Source organism: Rhinatrema bivittatum, chromosome 5 (genome assembly GCF_901001135.1).
Source record: "Rhinatrema bivittatum chromosome 5, aRhiBiv1.1, whole genome shotgun sequence".
Lineage (NCBI taxonomy): Eukaryota > Metazoa > Chordata > Amphibia > Gymnophiona > Rhinatrematidae > Rhinatrema > Rhinatrema bivittatum.
This window is the reverse complement of record NC_042619.1, coordinates 357,843,168-357,862,195: the sequence shown is the minus strand read 5'-3', so window position 1 is coordinate 357,862,195 and position 19,028 is coordinate 357,843,168. Positions and strand designations below refer to the sequence as shown.

At 43.3% G+C, this 19,028-nt stretch overlaps 1 protein-coding gene across 1 annotated transcript in view; it reads right to left on the bottom strand.

Moving 5' to 3' along the window:
- COL4A1 (collagen type IV alpha 1 chain) overlaps positions 1-19,028 on the bottom strand; it is a 376,455-nt gene that overhangs the window by 175,342 nt on the left and 182,085 nt on the right. The window contains exons 13-17 of the mRNA XM_029604713.1: positions 16,867-16,956; positions 13,595-13,630; positions 13,429-13,488; positions 11,429-11,473; positions 9,122-9,175 (exon numbers count right to left, since the gene is read on the bottom strand). Of these exons, the coding sequence (XP_029460573.1) occupies positions 9,122-9,175; positions 11,429-11,473; positions 13,429-13,488; positions 13,595-13,630; positions 16,867-16,956 (285 nt within the window). The remainder of the gene's footprint in view (positions 1-9,121; positions 9,176-11,428; positions 11,474-13,428; positions 13,489-13,594; positions 13,631-16,866; positions 16,957-19,028) is intronic.

Here is a 19,028-nt window from a genome sequence, read left to right as displayed (position 1 = left end):
GCCGCCTTAGATGAAAAATTGGCGAGCATCGGTACCCAGCTTGAAGACGTGAAGGCGGCTCTCACGGATCTTGGTCCCCGGGTAGATCACGCGGAAGGCCGTATATCTACTTTAGAAGATGATTGCTGCGCTCAAGAGTCCAAGATAAAAGAGCTAGAAAAAACGGTACAGGATCAAGCAGAAAAACTTGATGATCTCGAAAATCGGGCGCGTCGCTCTAACCTGCGCTTCATAGGATTTCCAGAATCCATCGAGGATTCTCAGCTGGGAAACTTACTTGAAACATGGCTACCGGAGGCCCTTCTACTGCCCGACCTCAAGGGGGTCCTTACTATTGAACGGGCCCATAGATTAGGACCGAAACGGCAGAATGACGATAGGCCGAGGATCGTCATCGCAAAGTTTCTTAATTTTGCGCATAAAGCCCGGGTCTCTCAAGCGGCAAGATCAAAAGCAGAGCTCTTCTATGACAATCACAAAATAAGAGTTGTACAGGATTATTCGGCGAGAGTGGCGACCATACGGAAAGCCTTTTCATCAACCTGTTCTAATCTCTACCAGAAAAAGATCAAGTTTGCGCTGGGATACCCTGCGAAACTCAGGATTTGGCACGAAGGGCATATAAAATTATTCGAAGACCCTCAGAAGGCGCAGGATTTCATCGCGACTCATTATGGCGCAGGTTAATTGAGCGGGCCGTCGGGTCTTACAAGAAAGTGAAGTTAGCGGCCATTTTAAGTTTCGGCTGCTCGGCGAACCACGTTCGATAGAGACATGAAGTTTTCAGAGGCTATCTTCAGACTGTGTGCTAAAAGCTAGCTGCGGATGCCTGTTTAGGCGGTGGTGAGCTAACAGGTCTATTAAATTCCTGTGGTTTTTTTTTCTCTTCTCTTTTTTTCTTCTTGATATCTCCTGTTTTTTTTCTATATATGATGTTCCTGCGGGCTTGGTGAGGGTGTATAGATTGTTCTATAGCCCAGACATTAAGCGGATCATACCTATTTGTTGGACGTATGTACTCAACATAGAACTGACTGAAGCTGCAGTAAGCACTTGCTTTGAATGGGTATAGGGCCTGCATAAAGTGACAATGGTAACAGGCAGATCGATGGGCATGGTTTCACCTTAAGAGACGCATGTATTATTGTTATTATTTCCACAGGGATATTGCCTTAGGGAAATCTCACCTTATTACCATGTTTTTATATCTGTACCACTATTAAGATTGTTATTATTCTTTCTTCTACCATACGTGAATGATCTACAAATATGTAAATGGAAAATGGTTGTATTTAAAGTGGGTGGCGTGGTGTCCATCCACATGTTACACGTGCCTAGTTTCTCCGATAGGGAGAACAGTACCTCACTGGGTTATTGTGTTTTAGTACATAGCGGGGAAGGGATGGGGAATCATGGTACACGGTTCTTGACAAACTTGGTACCTGAAGTTCATAGGGTTCTGGGGATGGGAATGGGTATGGGAATTTGTCACTTGGTTTCTTTACATACTTCTGAGGAAGGTACACTGACCGGAATGAGGTATTTGACTGGTGATGGGAGTCCGCGAAATAATTCCAGGTATACAATGCTTGAAGGGGCTTAGTTAGGCTGGGGCCTGGCTCCTTTTTTACAAATCTTCATTTTACGAACCCAGACAGAGAGGGTAGTTTGGAGTGATCATGGGTAAATATAGGATACTTTCCTGGAATGTTGACGGTATGGGATCACCGGTAAAACGGAAAAAAGTCCTGCAACAACTGCATAGGCTGAAGGCTAATATAACCTGCATACAGGAAACACATTTATCCGAGGTGGAAAGTGGGAAACTGAGAAGGGAATGGGTGTCAGACTGTTATTTTTCACAGGCGAAGGGAAAAAAAGGTGGAGTTGCCATTTTAATTAATAAAAATACTCCGCTAACAATAGTTAAAGAGCTCCATGACGATGAAGGGAGATATGTGATCATTGTTGGCAACCTTGCTGGAAAACTGATTACTTTGTGCAATGTTTATGCGCCTAACACCCCAGACAGGGAGTTCTTTACACACCTGATTAATGTTCTCCAAATCCACATGCAGGGAGATCTTATGATTGCAGGGGATATGAATAGTGTTATGGATGCCTCTTTAGACAAGTCCCAGAAGCCCATAACTTATCGCGAAGCCACTTGTTCGGGGGTACGTCAACTCTGTAAATTTCTCCGACTGGTAGATCCCTGGCGTATATTACACCCGGAGGAGCGAGACTATACCCATGTGTCTAGAGCTCATGGTACCATGTCTAGAATTGATTATATCCTACTAGCTGAACATATGTTTTCCACAGTTGAAGCAGCAGACTTGGGAGTTATTGCAGTGGCCGACCATGCTCCCCTATGGGTTGACGTGTGGTTTACTGTCGACAGACGCCAAAGGCGGAGTTGGAGGCTTCCGGGACACCTTTACAATGATCCTGACTTTCATAGTTTCCTTAAAGGAAAATGGGAAGAATATGCCGAAAATAACAAGGCCCATGTTCATAATCCAATATTGTTTTGGGAAACTAGTAAAGTTGTTCTCCGGGGGGAGATCATTGCGTATACCATTACTAAGAATAAAAAACTCAATGCAGCCATTCTCCTTTTAGAGAGGAAACTAAGGGCCGCAAAAAAAGTTTTAGTGGATAGACCTAACCCGCTTCATAGGCAGACTTACCAGTCCTATCTACAAGCGCTTAATACTCATATACATCTTAAAGCCCAGAGAGCAATCCATTCCTCTGAACATTTTTTTTTCAGATATGGAAATAAATCCAGTAAACTCCTGTCGAGACTGGTGGCGGTTAAAAGGAAAAAATCTCATATTTCCAGTTTACGTACGACCACTGGCCAACAAGTCATAAAAAATGCGGATATTTTGGAAGCCCTACGCTCCTTTTATGAGCACCTTTACCGGGAAGATAGGGTAGGGGGCCAGGAAGAAGAAGATTTTTTTTTCAAGATATTTCCTTGCCACAACTAACACCCCTTCAGCAGCAAATTGTGACCAAACCTATAACAGAACGAGAAATTACTGGAGCCATAAAAACTGGGAAATGCCATAAATCCCCGGGGCCGGATGGCTTCCCAACGGAATATTATAAACTTCTTCAGTCAGTTATTACTACTCCATTAACTAACTTTTATAATCATGCCTGGCAGGGTGGAGCCTTCCCTCCGCATTTCAACAAAGCATTTATAACGGTATTGCCAAAGCCGGGCAAAGATCCTCTTCAGCCAGCTTCATACAGACCCATCTCCCTCCTCAATTATGATCTCAAACTCTATGCCCATATATTAGCTCTCCGAATCAATGTTATTTTGCCCACACTTATTTCCTCAGCTCAAGCTGGTTTTGTACAGGGTCGTAATGCCGGGTCCCACGTGATCCGCTTGCTCTCGGCTCTTGAGACGTCACATAGACAACAATTACAATCTATGGTGGTGGGGTTTGATTCAGAGAAGGCGTTCGATAGGGTCTCATGGGACTACATGTTCTCTGTCTTACGCCGTTTTGGGTTTCCTGTCCAGCTCATTCAGGCCATCTCCCTTCTCTATACTAATCCTGTCTCACATATCTCAGCCAACGATGATCTCTCAGGGGAAATACCTATTCAACGGGGAGTGCGGCAGGGCTGCCCTCTTTCTCCGATTCTATACATTCTGGCACTAGATCCGCTTCTTAGGAAGCTGATGGAGGCACCGGAATTAAAAGGTGTGCTTTTTAAAGGGGAGGAGTTCAAAATTGCCACCTTTGCGGACGACATGTTAGTTACTCTTAGCAACCCGATTACTGCTCTTCCCCAGGTGTTACGGATACAAAGGGACTTTGGGGCATTTGCGGGACTCAAAATAAATGTGGAAAAATCGGAGGCTTTGGACACATTGGGCACTTTGCGGGCTACATGGCCTGGTACCTTTCCACTTAGATGGGTGGATGGTTCCCTCAAATACCTAGGCATTTATATCCCCGCTACACTTGACCGCCTCTATTCCTTAAATGTGGCTCCCCTGAAACAAAAGCTCTTAGACAAACTGCATGTTTGGAGTAATTTACCCTTATCTCTCTCTGGAAAGGTTTTGTTACTAAAAATGATGGAAATCTCAAAATGGCTGTATCTGTTTGCAATGTTACCAATCTGGCTGAAGAAAAAAGATGTTAAAGATATAAATTCTGCTCTTAGTAGATTTTTGTGGAGGGGAAAAAGGGCTAGGATCTCTCTATCTATCCTAATGCGCTCAAAAAGGGAGGGGGGTATAGGCTGCCCCGATCTTCAGGCCTATAATTACGCTAGCTTGATACGGCATATAAGAGATTGGATAAATAACACGGGCTACTGCTCTCCAGTCCTACATTATAATCACTGGTTGTACCCCTTTACAGCGAGTGGGGCGTTGCAGTCTTCGATACATATGCTACCTCCCTCAGTCCCTTCTAGTGCCCTTCTTTTCCTTTCCGCCAGATGTGGAAAAAATTATGTTATTTGTTTCACGTAAACCCGGAATATACTGTCTGCTTACCTATCATAGGTTGCCCTATATTTACACCTGGTATGCATAATCTTCCTTTTACGAGGTGGTCGAAATGTGGCTTGGTCAATGTATCACAGTTGCTGCAAGTGCAGGAGGGTACCCCCACGCCTCTCAGTTTCACGGACTTACAGGGAACATTTGGGCTTCAACCCGCTGACTTTTACTGCTACCTCCAATTGAGACATTTTCTGGTGGAAAGGCTTTTCAAAGTCCCCCAATTTGTTCATTCCCATAAGCTGATGGCCTTTCTACGGGGATCGGATGGAAAACGCCATAGATGTGCACAATATTATACCGATCTCATTCGCTTACTCCACCCCTCAGATTCAGGACCGATAGTTCAAAAATGGAACAGATGTCTCCCGGAACCCATTACTCTACCTGATTTCCTACAAAGTTTACAGACTATTTACAAGACGGTGGAAAATGTCATTTTACGGGACAAACTTTATCAGGTATATTACCAAGCTTTCTACTCTCAGAGCATGGCGTTTCACATGGGGGTCACACAGCTCAGACAATGTGCAAGATGTCAGGATCCACATCCAGACTTCTATCATGCATTTTGGTCTTGCTCGGTAATTCAGGACTTCTGGCAATATCTACAACATTTTTTGCAAACTCTATGGGGCACCCAGCTTCCATTGGAACCTAGACTGTGGTTTTTTGGGCTAGTACGTGACTCTGACTATGTTATAGACAAATACAAAGTAGACTTTTTTCAAAAAGTTCTGTTAACGGCGAAAACCACCATCCTTGCACAGTGGATGGAACCACAACCACAACACCGGCCGATTTGGGACCGCAAAATGCAACTCCTTCTCCATATGGAGTATCACACAGCCAAGCAGAGAACCACCAAGTATAAGCACCAGACCGTGCGAATTTGGCGAGACTACGTTCAATGGCTTCCAGATGAGGTCACGGGTTTGCTCCCGAAGCTGGAGGAAGAGGGGCCCTCTGCACCACCGGTCAGGCACCAAGTAGATCAATGATCAATATAAAGAGTAGACCATACGTGGGATAGCAGACAGCATTTCTTACTATGCATTGGGAAGGAGCAGGCGATTTAGAATATTTCCCCTACAAGTCTGTTTTCCCCCTATTACTGCTGTATTACTGCTGTAATTACTGCTGTAACTACTCTGTAGTGAGTGTTGTAACCTTTCTCACATTCCTCAAGCGAGGTGCGGAATTGCCAAGTGACAAACAGGGGGGGGGGTGGGGTGGGGAGGGAGGAATACTTAAAAACTGGTGCTGACCGAACAGTTCCACAAAATGATAACATGGGACTCGAATGAGCTCTTTGGGTAGCTGATGTTATGTATTGTTTTGCAGCATAATTTCCTAACCCAGCTCTCCTTAACTTTCGGAAGCCAATTGGTATGGGAATGCACATATTGCAAGGAGAAATTTTCTATATCTTTCATTTCTATATCTTTCATTTGTATTCTGTATATCTAACGATGTACCACAGTTGCTGGCATGTTAAGCTCTGGTTTCGGGTTTCCATATGTTCACATATGTTCACATATGCTCTGTTTCTGTATATCTGTTGGTTCCATGGTTATGAATAAAGATATTATACAAAAAAAAAAAAAAACAATGAAAAAAATCATTAGAATTTAAATAAGTTCTCAGCTTTTGTGTCAAGTGCAATTTATAGAAGGCATGTATAACTAACAGTTTTGACTTGCAGCTGTAGTAAAAGATTGAATTCCAATGGGTCTTCCAGGTTTCTCACTCGCCATGACAGTGGGATGGAGCATTTTTGAAAACAAAAAGAAGCTGGGATTTCATCAGGAGGAAAACCCGCTCTTTTCCAACGGCTGGCATGATTTATGTATCTAAAATATTTCTGGCATGCTTTACCGCATTTGGCCCTCAGAGCTTGGTACAGCAACTATAATAAAAACCTGCATCTATACACATTTACAGTTCAACATGATAAGCAGCAAATAACATAGGCTGTAACTACAATCGATCATACATACATATACATACGTTTACAACATTATTATTATTAAAAATCAAACAAGCAGATCATCATTAATAGAAAATTAACCTAAATCAAATATATTCAGTAAAATGGATATGTAAGTCTGCATATTCAAAACCCCCTTCCTAACCTGCGTCAACCACGATTAAGAATGTGGGCCTGTGGAACATGCTTGCAGATTAATAAGCATGCATGTCCATACCCAGCACCGAGCGGTTGGCAGAGGTCCAGACAAAAGAGGGGGTTAAAGAGACACAACCAGAGACCCAATCTCTCATTGTCTGCACAGGAAATGCTATGTTACCACACAAAAAAACCAAACCTATTTTTGTTACCATCATATGCATTTTGCCACATGTTTGTACTGCAATCTTCCTAGGCCGCGCTACCTTTCATTACATCAACAAAAAAATGTTGTTGACCCATCTTCAGTACTACTCTCCTTCGCAGGGGACCTCTCTCGTTTCAAAAGCTCCTGTATTATATTCAGTGATGAATTTAGGGTTTTGACACCCTAGGCACTATTGGTGCTGTTGCCCCTAATATACCCCTCTTCACTCCTCCCCCTAAGGTTGGACAACAGGGGGCAGAAGGTCTAAGGCAGAGTCCCGTCCCCCCCAGTTTCCTGTGGCAGCTCAGGGTTAGAACCTGTGGCAAAAATTTAACATTCTGAAGCAAACTGTCAAACGTTTCCATCGTTTATATTACGTTATGAAACTAGAGTAGTTTTACACTATATTTATTACTGCAATTGATATTTTTATTGGAAGGCAGCAAATCTTCAGCTAGCCTGCTGCCCCCTCACCCCAGATTTCTGCTGCCCTAGGCCTAGTGTGCCTATTGGCAAATCCAGGTCTGATAACATTAGCTTTTCTTGCTGGTCCAATAAAATGTAGCCCCCCCTACCCCCTTTACAAGGAGTTCGTACTTCAGAGACTGCTGTTTATCACTCGGTGCAGCATCTGGAAAATGCACAGAATTGTGCTGTGGGAAATGGGATTCACCTGTAAGGCCCAGGGGATCATACTTAGAACAAAACCAGTCCACACCAAGTGCTGTGTTCCAAATAAAAGTTGATTTTTTACTTAAAACAAAAATAAGACCAGCATGTACAAAAAGGAATAAGATAGTCTTCATGCAATAATATGTCCAGCCATTTCCATAAAGCAAAAGACCAATCCCTCAAGCCACTTGAGTACTGTGACAAGTCTTAGAAATCTTTTCTAGATACCCTTGGACTCCAGGAAAATCCTCTTCTCCCATACAAGAACAACAACACTATCTCATAACTGTCCCAACTTCTTGGCAAGGCCTTCTCCTCTTCCTTTACCCTTGGAATACTGGAATATTTCAAGGATCTGACCACCACAGGATCCCCACTGAATCCTCTGTCACGTCAGAAATGGAAAAAAAAGACAGGAAAACAGCTTTCTTACTTCCCAGACTCCAGTGAGTCTGCCTTCACCAGCTTCCTTTGATGTTGACTCCAACACTCTCTACTGACTCACTGGTCACCTACATAGACCTCATCACTGACCCACCATTCAGGGGGACTGACCCGTCTGTCGCTCCTAAATAACTACTGGTCCCTTGGAAACTCCCATTGCTAGAATTTTCCTAATAGTCTGAGGAAAACCTAACCCCCCCTCTACAAAAAGGTTATCACAACCTACAAAAATTCTAGTTTCTCTAGAACTATTGCAGTTTCTAGAATTCTACGTGCTTATACCCTGAAGTTTATTCTAGCAGGACATTCAACAGCAAACCACTTGCCAAAAGTATTCCCCTCAGTAAAGATGAAAAATGCCTCTTTAGTAGAAAGAGGGTTTCTCCTTTTTGGCCATAGATATAATCATGGTCTCCTCAAAAAATAAAATCACTTTATTTCAGATGGAGATAAAGGACATCTCTTTTTTTTTTTTTTTTAAAGCTTTTAAACTTTGGCATGTATGTCTAATTAGAATCGTGATATGAACCAGTAAAAAAAAAATAAAATAAAACAGGAAAGTTCTACAAAACGTATTGCTTTGCCCCAGCTTTGAAAGGCTACGCACTATTCATTCAACCAGATGGTTGTGCATCAAACAAAACTTGGTGTCTATCGGGGTTCTAAAATTTCTAAAGCTAGTATATACCATCTCACAAACTACAAAACCAAAAGTGCCCCAGTGCATCAAATGCAAGAGCCTGCTCACCCTGACATATGTATTCTCAAGAATAAATCTTGAGACTGGTTTTGACTTAAACTGGTTCGGGGAGTCCACACTTATCCCTAACTAAAGTAGAAACTGTACTGTTACATCTGCACCACAGAATGTAGCTTCGATGTTTGTCTCTTCTGCTGTTTTCTTCAGTCGGACTTCCTTCCATCTCTCCCTTTTTTCATTGTTACTCCCCATCCTCTTTTTTTTCTCATTACTTCTCCCTTTTCATATTCTAACCATCTCTCTACTGAACACCCCCCAAACCACTGCAAAAGAAGTAGCTGCCATGAAGCAACAAAGGCTGTCTGATTATGCGATTGCTGTAATGGACTTAAAAGTACTTTACCAAACTCAAAATAAACTACTTACCTTCAAACCATTTATGCCTGGTATTCCTGGAAACCCTGGATCACCAGGTGTGCCCTGTATAACAGAAGCACACTATTCAGTTGTTCTGCTGCATCAATGTTTGTGTTTCATATTAGACTTAAAAAAAAAAAGGTACATTACACTTAAAAGCAATTACAGCTTTGAGCTGGACAGCAGAGTCTGGCCCATAGCACTATAAACTGCCATGAAGGAAACCCTATCTTATTCCTGACTTGTGTCTCTACTGTTCGTTGAGCTATGGCTGCTGTTGGATCAGTATGGAAAGGAGGATTATCTAGAGATATTAGGTGCTACAACCCAAGAAAGAGATCTAGGTGTCATAGTGGATAACACATTGAAATCGTTGGTTCAGTGTGCTGCGGCAGTCAAAAAAGCAAACAGAATGTTGGGAATTATTAGAAAAGGAATGGTGAATAAAACGGAAAATGTCATAATGCCTCTGAATCGCTCCATGGTGAGACCGCACCTTGAATACTGTGTACAATTCTGGTCGCCGCATCTCAAAAAAGATATAATTGCGATGGAGAAGGTACAGAGAAGGGCTACCAAAATGATAAGGGGAATGGAACAACTCCCCTATGAGGAAAGACTAAAGAGGTTAGGACTTTTCAGCTTGGAGAAGAGACGACTGAGGGGGGATATGATAGAGGTGTTTAAAATCATGAGAGGTCTAGAACGAGTAGATGTGAATCGGTTATTTACTCTTTCGGATAGTAGAAAGACTAGGGGACACTCCATGAAGTTAGCATGGAGCACATTTAAAACTAATTGGAGAAAGTTCTTTTTTACTCAACGCACAATTAAACTCTGGAATTTGTTGCCAGAGAATGTGGTTCGTGCAGTTAGTATAGCTGTGTTTAAAAAAGGATTGGATAAGTTCTTGGAGGAGAAGTCCATTACCTGCTATTAAGTTCACTTAGAGAATAGCCACTGCCATTAGCAATGGTAACATGGAATAGACTTAGTTTTTGGGTACTTGCCAGGTTCTTGTGGCCTGGATTGGCCACTGTTGGAAACAGGATGCTGGGCTTGATGGACCCTTGGTCTGACCCAGTATGGCATTTTCTTATGTTCAGGACTGTCTGAGGTTGGAGTCCTTCCCTTTTATCTGCTTAGTTATGTGTTTGTTTGTATTCTGCCTATAATAATAATATGTCAAGCTACGTGGTTCACAATAAAACAATAAAATTACATCCATATAACACTAAACAACAAAAACATATAAAATATAAAAAAAACAGTCTCTTGCCACTATCCAACTACTCACTGGAATGCCTTCTTGAAAAGACACGTTTTTAAAGTTTTCCAAAATAATTTGTAATTTGCTTACCATGTATGTTTGTCTTGACTAGATTGTAAGCTCTATGGAGCAAGCACTGTTTCTTATGTGAATCTGCACAGCAAGTATATGCTGAATAGCACTTTAGAAATGATAAGGAGGAATAGGAGTATTGGATTCCTTGCTGAAATTAGTGAAAGGGGAAAGGATGAGGACAAAAGCAAGCACAATGAAGCTAGAGTCGCCGATGGTGCCAAAAGGCCTTAGTCCCTGACTTCCCTTGGAAGAGAGCCACTATGTGGCTCAGATAATAGAAGGACTAGGAGGCATTCCTTGAAGTTAGCAAGTAGCACATTTAAGACTAATCTGAGAAAATTCTTTTTCACTCAATGCACAATTAAGGTCTGGAATTTGTTGCCAGAGGACGTAGTTGGTGCAGTTAGTGTAGCTGGGTTCAAGAAAGGTTTGGATAAGTTCTTGGAGTAGAAGTCCATTAACTGCTATTAATCAAGTTTACTTAGGGAATAGCCACTGCTATTAATTGCATTAGTAGCATGGGATCTTCTTGGTGTTTGGGTAATTGCCAGGTTCTTATGGCCTGGATTGGCCACTGTTGGAAACAGGATGCTGGGCTTGATGGACCCTTGGTCTGACCCAGCATGGCAAGTTCTTATGTTCTTACGTATCTCAGCCTGTGCAGACTAAATCAAAGAAAGGGCCCGCAGTCAAAAGCTAGGGCAGGAGAACCAACAAGGAAAGGTGGAAGGAAAAACAAAGGCATATTCTGGAGAGGTTAAATACTGAAAAGTGCTTATTTTCAAAACACAGACTATATGAAGGACCAAGGTGTTTTTGATCTGATGCATATGGTGATAGTAAACATTTTTACTATTACTAAATATTCTAGTATTGGTGAAATTACCGTGCATCCGTTCCTTGTTATACTATAGTATAAAAACTAATATATCATTTAAATATGGAAGAGAATTTAAAAACAAAAAACTTACATCCAATCCTGGTTCTCCATATTCGCCATCCTTGCCAGGTTTTCCCTGTAAAAAGCATAAATGCACAAAAACAGAATTCATCTCGGCCTTTTAATGTAGTTTGACTAACACCTGTTAAAACAAGCTTTCAGTAGACCGGCCAGATACCCAGCAGCAGCACTGCATGCTGCCATGTGCCAGTCTCGGGTCCTGCTTATCAGGCTGCTGAACCCCATTGCCCTTATGGGGAAGTAAATCCAGCCACATCATAACAGCAACACCTAGGCATGATGCCCTAGTCTGTCACGATTGCGTTTTAAAAGGACGAACAAGGACTAATGAATGGAAAAGCACTTACAGTCGCAAAAGAAAAGCTACTGCATCTTGACTTTGGATCCTTTCCACCCCCTTTTAAATGGCCAAGAGCAGGACTGGAATGCATTCAGACTAGGCTGGAAGCTCAGATGTTACAAGTCAAAATAAAACATTTTTAAAAATGGTGCACAATAAGGTAGATTTTAAAAACATACATGCGCGCGTATCTTACGCGCGTATCTTATAAAATCTGGGGTCGGCGTGCGCAAGGGGGTGCACATTTGTGCATCTTGCGTGCGCTGAACCCTGCGCGCGCTGCCCGTTCCCTCCGAGGCCGCTGCGAAATCGAAGCGGCCTCGGAGGGAACTTTCTTTCTACCCCCCCCCCCCCCGCAACTTCCCTTCCCTTCCCCTACCTAACCCAGCCCCCCCCCCCCCCCCCGGCCCTATCTAGACCCCCCCTACCTTTATCGGAGAAGTTACTACTGCCTCCGGGCAGTAGTAACTTACGCGCGCCGGCACGGCAGGCCCCGACACAGGCCGCTGTGTCGGGGGCACTCGGCCACGCCCCCGGACCGCCCACACGCCCCCCGGACACGCCCCTATCCCTAACCGCGCCCCCTGACCACGCCCCCGACCGCCCTTTTTTGCAAGCCCTGGGACTTACGAGCGTCCCGGGGCTTGCTCGGCGCGCGCAGGGGGGGTTTGGGGTAGGTTTTCAGGAGGTACGCACGTATCTTACGCGCGTACCCCTTTGAAAATCTACCCCAATATGTATTAGTTGTAAGACCGTATTTCAGTATCAAGGGACTTACCTGAGACAGAGATTTGCATTCCAAGACTTTTACAATGAGGGGTAGATTTTAAAAGGGTGCGCGCGGGCGGACATGTGCGCGCACTACCCGGCACGCACACACGTACACCTGATTTTATAACTTGCGCGCGCAAGTTATAAAATCAGGGGTCAGCGCGCGCAAGGGGGCGCACAGTTGTGCAGCTTGCGCGTGCCGAGCCGCGCTGCCTTCCCCCGTTCCCTTCCCCCTAGCCTGATCTTCCCACCCCTTCCCCTAACCTTTCCCTCCCCTAGTCCTACTCTAACCCTCCCCCCCCCCCCCCCGACATTTGTCTTACCTTTTGCACCTGCCTCCGGAAAAGCGCAAGTTGCACGCGCCACCAGCCTGCCGTCACGCGATCCGTCACAGTGGCAATGGCCGCTTTGTCGGAGGCCTCTGGCCCCGTCCACGCCCCGCCCCCTTTAGTAAAGCCCCGGGACTTAAGACGCGTCCCGGGGCTTTACCAGAGTCACTGGGTCTTTATAAAATAGACCCGGAGCGCGTAGGCCTTTGAAAATCCAACCCTTTATGTTAGTTTCTTGAAAATGTTGAGGTCAATATTCTAAGCCATTTGGATTGTTAACTCACAAGTTGTGAGGGTAACATGAAAGATGGCACAAATCCATCTTTCATGTTACCCATCTAACTCAAAGATATCAATCTAACTCAGATTATTCATCTAACTCCGGGGTAGCCATTTAAATGTTTAGTTTTGAATATTGACCTCTTCTAAAATTGTTTTCAGAATGAGTGCCCACAAATCCTTCTGATGCACTGTGGTACTCGCGCCACGGTTTTTCAAATTTTAATAGAACTGAACTTTACAATACAAGTAGGCACCAAATTTCTTCGACATTAAGTAATATGGACTTACCCGAGGCCCCGGCTTTCCAGTTTCACCCTTCTCTCCTTTGATACTTGGCCCTGGTAATCCCTTTTTTTTTTTTTTTTTTTAAAGATGAGATAAGAGTAAAATTTAATTTTATGAGCTATCAGGTTAAAATATGTTCATGCAATAGAAACATGAGGATTATACTCACTGGAAGACCATCTTCACCTGGTTCACCCTTTTCGCCCTAATGCATTTAAAATAAAAATAAAAATTGAACATTAAACTTCAGTGTCATGCTTGCTCATTTTCTCCGCAAGAAATACACACACTTTATTGGTCATGTCTGTTATATCAATATAGTGTACACATTGATTTATCCTAGACTGAGGTATGGTGGTATTTACTGGCCAAGCCCAGAAAGAATCTCTTTATGAAGCTTTACACTGTAAAATTTAAATGAAACAAAAGTGATGCCCTAATCTCATCTGTTGATACGAAAATTTACTAGAATATGGAATTGTTTCGTAAGGGGCCTTTGGTTTCCCTTTACTGAAGGAGTGTACCATTAATCTGGGGGAAGTTCCACAGGAAACAAGTGAGAGAGGTTTGGAGTTTGCTCCCCCCCGTGTGGGAACATGCTTTCTTTTTTTTTTTTTTTTTTATCATCCCACCGCACCTGCTATCCTCGTGACTTTTCTGTTAGACATTCAAGGAGGCAGGAACTGTCTTGCCCTGGGTCTTCTAATTTTTTCTTAATTTAAGGGAAAGGAGTATGGAAGTTTCCTTAAGGAGTTGACTCATCTACTTGCTGTTAAAGATTCTTTTGGACTTTTAAGCTAATTTTTTGAGAATTCCCTGTGAGAGCGTTGGTACCTCTTTACAGGGGGATTGGGGCATCTGCTGTGTAAGGGAAGATTCTGGCAGTCTTTTGTCTCTCCTCCAGAGGATTTAAGCTGCCTGGCGACCTGATGCTGAGGAATTATATTTTTTTGCGTTAACGGTCTTTTTGCACTATCTCCGTGGAGGCAAGGGCGTTTTATTCCACCCTTCCTGCATCTAGCTTTATTTTGTCCTCTCTTTGGGTTAATTCTAATAATTTTACCATTAGGTGCCGACAACCCATGGTACCTGGGGAGTCAGCACACCAAATCTTTGGAAAAGGAAGTCTTTCATCTGGACAGATACAGAGGTGTTAGAAATCCCAGTCAAGTGCCCCTACCAATAGAAACAAAGATGATACAACCCTAAAGGTAACAAGAACTTTGTAGCTATTGAGGGAAGGTTTACATAAGGGGTGAGAAGTGCCCACCAGGCGCTACCTAAGGAGTTAGCAGAATCAATCTGAGGAATTTGAGTGAGTGGAAGAAGAAAAAATGTCATTGTATACAAGGGAGTGCTTCCAAATTGATTAAGAGACTTTTCTAGAAGATGTAAAGTCACAAGTTTATGCTATCTGCTGTCTTATTAGTTATTGCTGCTAATCAATCGAATACGAGAAGTGTAAAGCACACATGCTTACCTGTAACAGGTGTCCTCCCAGGACAGCAGGATGTTGGTCCTCACATATGGGTGACTTCATCAGATGGAACCCTGTCACGGAACACTTTTGTCAAAGATTCTAGAACTTTGACTGGTACACTGAGCATGCCCAGCGTGCCACTAACCCTGTAGCCACCAGGGGTCCCCCTTCAGTCTCGTTTGTAGCAAAAGTATGAGCGAAAAATAAAATAATAAAATGTAAGCGAACCCAACTCCACGGGGTGACGGGTGGGTTTTGTGAGGACTAACATCCTGCTGTCCTGGGAGAACACCTGTTACAGGTAAGCAACTCTGCTTTCTCCCAAGACAAGCAGGATGGTAGTCCTCACATATGGTGAATAGCAAGCTACAGGCTGTGTCATACGTATGAGGCCAAGCAGCACCCAACATGTGCAACAGGCACAACAACTGGGGTGCTGTTGGCAAGGATGAGGCAGCCTGAAATTCACAGCGGGTCGAGGTAGGAGGAGTTGGGTTCCTACACTGGGAACAAATTTCTTAGGACTGGCCAAAGATGGAATCCTGTTGTCCAGCCTTGTCCAGGCAGTAATGAGCTGCGAAGGTGTGGAGAGAGCTCCATGTCGCAGCCCTGCAGATGTCAGCAATCAGTACCGAACGGTAGTGTGCCACTGACATTGCCATTGCTCTGACGGAGTGTGCCTTCACGCGTCCCTGCAGTGGAAGGCCTGCTCGCTGGTAACAGAATGCAATGCAGTCTGCCAACCAGTTTGACAGCATTTGCTTGCCCACTGCACTCCCAAGTTTGTTCTTATCAAAAGATACAAAGAGTTGGGTGGACTTCCTGTAGGTTGTAGTGCAGTCTAAGTAAAATGCAAGAGCACACTTACAGTCCAAGGTGTGGAGAGCTCGCTCACCTGGGTGAGCGTAAGGTCTTGGAAAGAAAGTGAGCAAGACTACGGACTGATTTAAATGGAGCTCAGTTACCACCTTAGGAAGGAATTTGGGGTGAGTGCGGAGAACCACCCGGTCATGGAGGAACCTTGTTGTAGGGTGGGTAGGTCACAAGGGCCCGTAACTCACTCACCCTGCGAGCAGACGTGATGGCTACTAGGAAAACAACTTTCCATGTAAGGTATTCTGAGTTCGCAGGAGTGCAAGGGCTCAAAAAGAGTGTTCCTGAGCCGTGCAAGTACCACACTGAGGTCCCATGCCATGCCGGGGGTTGTAGAGGAGGCTTAAGCTGTAATAAGCCTCTCATGAAGCGACTCACCAGGGGTTGAGCAGTTATTGGGGCATCCCCCTATTCCTTGATGGTCAGAAATGCAAGGCCCCCAGGCAGAGATGCACACCTCATGCGGATCCATGATGGACATGGTCTGCGGTCACTGGGGGCACCAACGCAAACCGACAGATGCCATGAAACAACACCCAGCATGAGGTCGATGACCGGAGGTCACCGTGAGGTTAGGAGTCAGGAATCGACCGCAACTTTGAGAAAAAAAAAAAAAGGTGAAAGGAACCTACTTCACCGTGGAGGCACAGACTGTAAAGGGGGACCCGACGAGGAAAAACCAGGAAAAACCTGATACTGTCAAGAAAATAAGAAAAATGGAGAGCTCCACAAACCACGAGGCAACTGCACCGTGGAAAAGAAGAGACCGAAGGGGGACCTCGCATGGACTTGCGGATAGCAGCAGGCTGGGCCTGCTCAGTGCGCTGATCAAAACTTCTAGAAACTTTGACAAAAGGTTTTCCATGCCGGGCTCCATCGGACGTTGTCACCTACACGTGAGGACTACCATCCTGCTTGTCCTAGGAGAAAAAATGGTGGCTGGAAGTTAACAAGGAGTTCATTTGGTGTTCATAGTCTTTGTTTTCAAGATCAGCATGTGGATTCATATTATGTTTCTGTCTCCAGGGATCAATCCTGTTCTTATATTCCATGTTGCTTTACAAGTTGCTTTGTTCACATTTTCTTACCCTTTCTCTATAGAAATCACAAGTCCCCTTCAGTTCTTCATGTGAAACAGGGCCTTGTGGACCAGGGAGCCCTATAGGTCCTTGCTCTCCCTTTAAAGCAAAAAAAAAAAAAAAATCCAACACACTGAAAATAATTGTCACCCTTCTTAATTACAAGTACTTTTATTTCTGTCTGCCCTACAGAGCGTATCAGAATATATTCAGATCAATATTCAGTCTGTTTCACTGGAATTTGTATAAAGGAAGGTTTGTACAGTAACTTGCCATTTCTTAGGAGATTCAAAATTCATCAGTTTACAGGAGGACAAGCATTTTTGTTGTTCAAAGTTAACCTAATAACTAAAATATATACAGTAACTAAAGTTAACTACAGTGAGAGCAAAGCTGGACTACTGTTACAAGATAGTCCCTTTCCCTTTCTGAATTAAAAGTAAAGAACGGTGCCCTCTGGAACGGATTTAAAGGTGAAGGAAAATGTCTTTTTCTTTAAAAACCTTCTATATATGCAAACTTAAACAAGGCAAAGTCAGCTTTGTGGTTAGAAGCACTGAAATGCTTAGATGCTAAGAAGCCTCATTCCCTACTACTCTGAAACGGACCCCCCATCTCGCCCGTCAGAAATCCACCAGCAAGACAGGAACGACAGTACTGGAGAAAGGTCAGTGCAGTGAAGAACGCCGAAAGCAATTTTACTTTCACTGCGAGTTCTTTCCAGTGTGACGCATGCCTTTAAAAGAGGAAGGGGGACTCGCTGGTGGTTATATTCACAAAGGTAAACATATCTTCACGTTAAAACAGTTACACCTTAAAGAGTTAGATCGAACAGACAAAAAAAAAAAAGACATCAGATTCACTGTTTGCATAAGTATGCATTATTTGTCAGCAGAAAGCTATTGGAAATGCAGATAGAGGGGAAAAAGACCAGAGGAAGACCCAAAAAAAAAAAAAAAAAAAAAAAAGATGCTGAACAATATTATTCATCAGGATATCAATGACTGCGACTCAAGTTAGACAACTGCATGGCGGAAAGTGGCTAGGACATTGGACCCGACAGTCGAGGGAAACATATGTAGGAGAAGAAATTATTATAATATATTATACAGTCCCAAAACTGCCCCTTACTAGAGGTTTGTTTGGGGGTTTTTTTAAAGAAGAAAAAAAAAACAAGATTTCTATAAGAAAAAGGCAATAGCATTGGAAGACCACTAACATAAAAGGTGGTCCTTCTTTCTAATCCTGTTCCAGGAAAATCTTGCTTATATTATATTAAAGCAAAGTCTCTTTGTTACTACTGCTCTCAAATCCTACTTTGATAAATCCCTTACACCCTAAACATATTTTCAATGGTCTTAAAGCTGGCACCCATGCAGCAGTTCTTTTGCAATCTTACAATAAAATATTGACATTAATGTAGAGACTAATGTAAAATACAACTGTAAAATACAGGCAAATATTCTCCTTCCTGTACACTCTTTCAAAACATTAGTAATTCTACTGAAACCTGAAACAGACTTCACTCTATATATTCCCATCTCATCACAAATTTGGCCACAAAGGTACATAAGACACAAGAATTTGAAATGGTCCAGTGCAGTCCATACATTGTGAAAATGATACATTAATGAAATGGCAATTAAGAGGGGTCCTCAGAAATAGCTCAGGGAACTGAAAAATGTATTCAAAGAAACTCACCTCTATGTTATAAAGCCTTGAGTGTATAACTTAGGCCTGGATGGGATTTCCTTTGACCTCTACTGTTTGGTAATCAACTTAATCAACCTGGAGAAACTATTTGCTAGTCATAAATAGCTGGCCATGGAACAGACTCTGTCCCAATGTTCATCACTAACAGTATCCAAAAAGATAGTAAATCCCTCCTAGTCCTTCTGGATCTTTCTGCTACCTTTGACACCAACTCGTGACTCAACGTCTAAGAGACATTAGCCCTGAATATCCTGCCCTCAAATGGTTCAAATCATTCCTACCTAACAAAAAGTTGTCTGCCCTGTCTGTGGGTAAATATACCCAGGCAGGGCCTCTCTGCACGAACTTTTACCCACAGTAAAGCAAGCATTCCCAGGGGCGGCAGAGGAGTGCACGTCGCACTTAGGTACATACTTTAGAATTTTCAGACGTATGCACCTAAGTTTTGTTGTAAAACT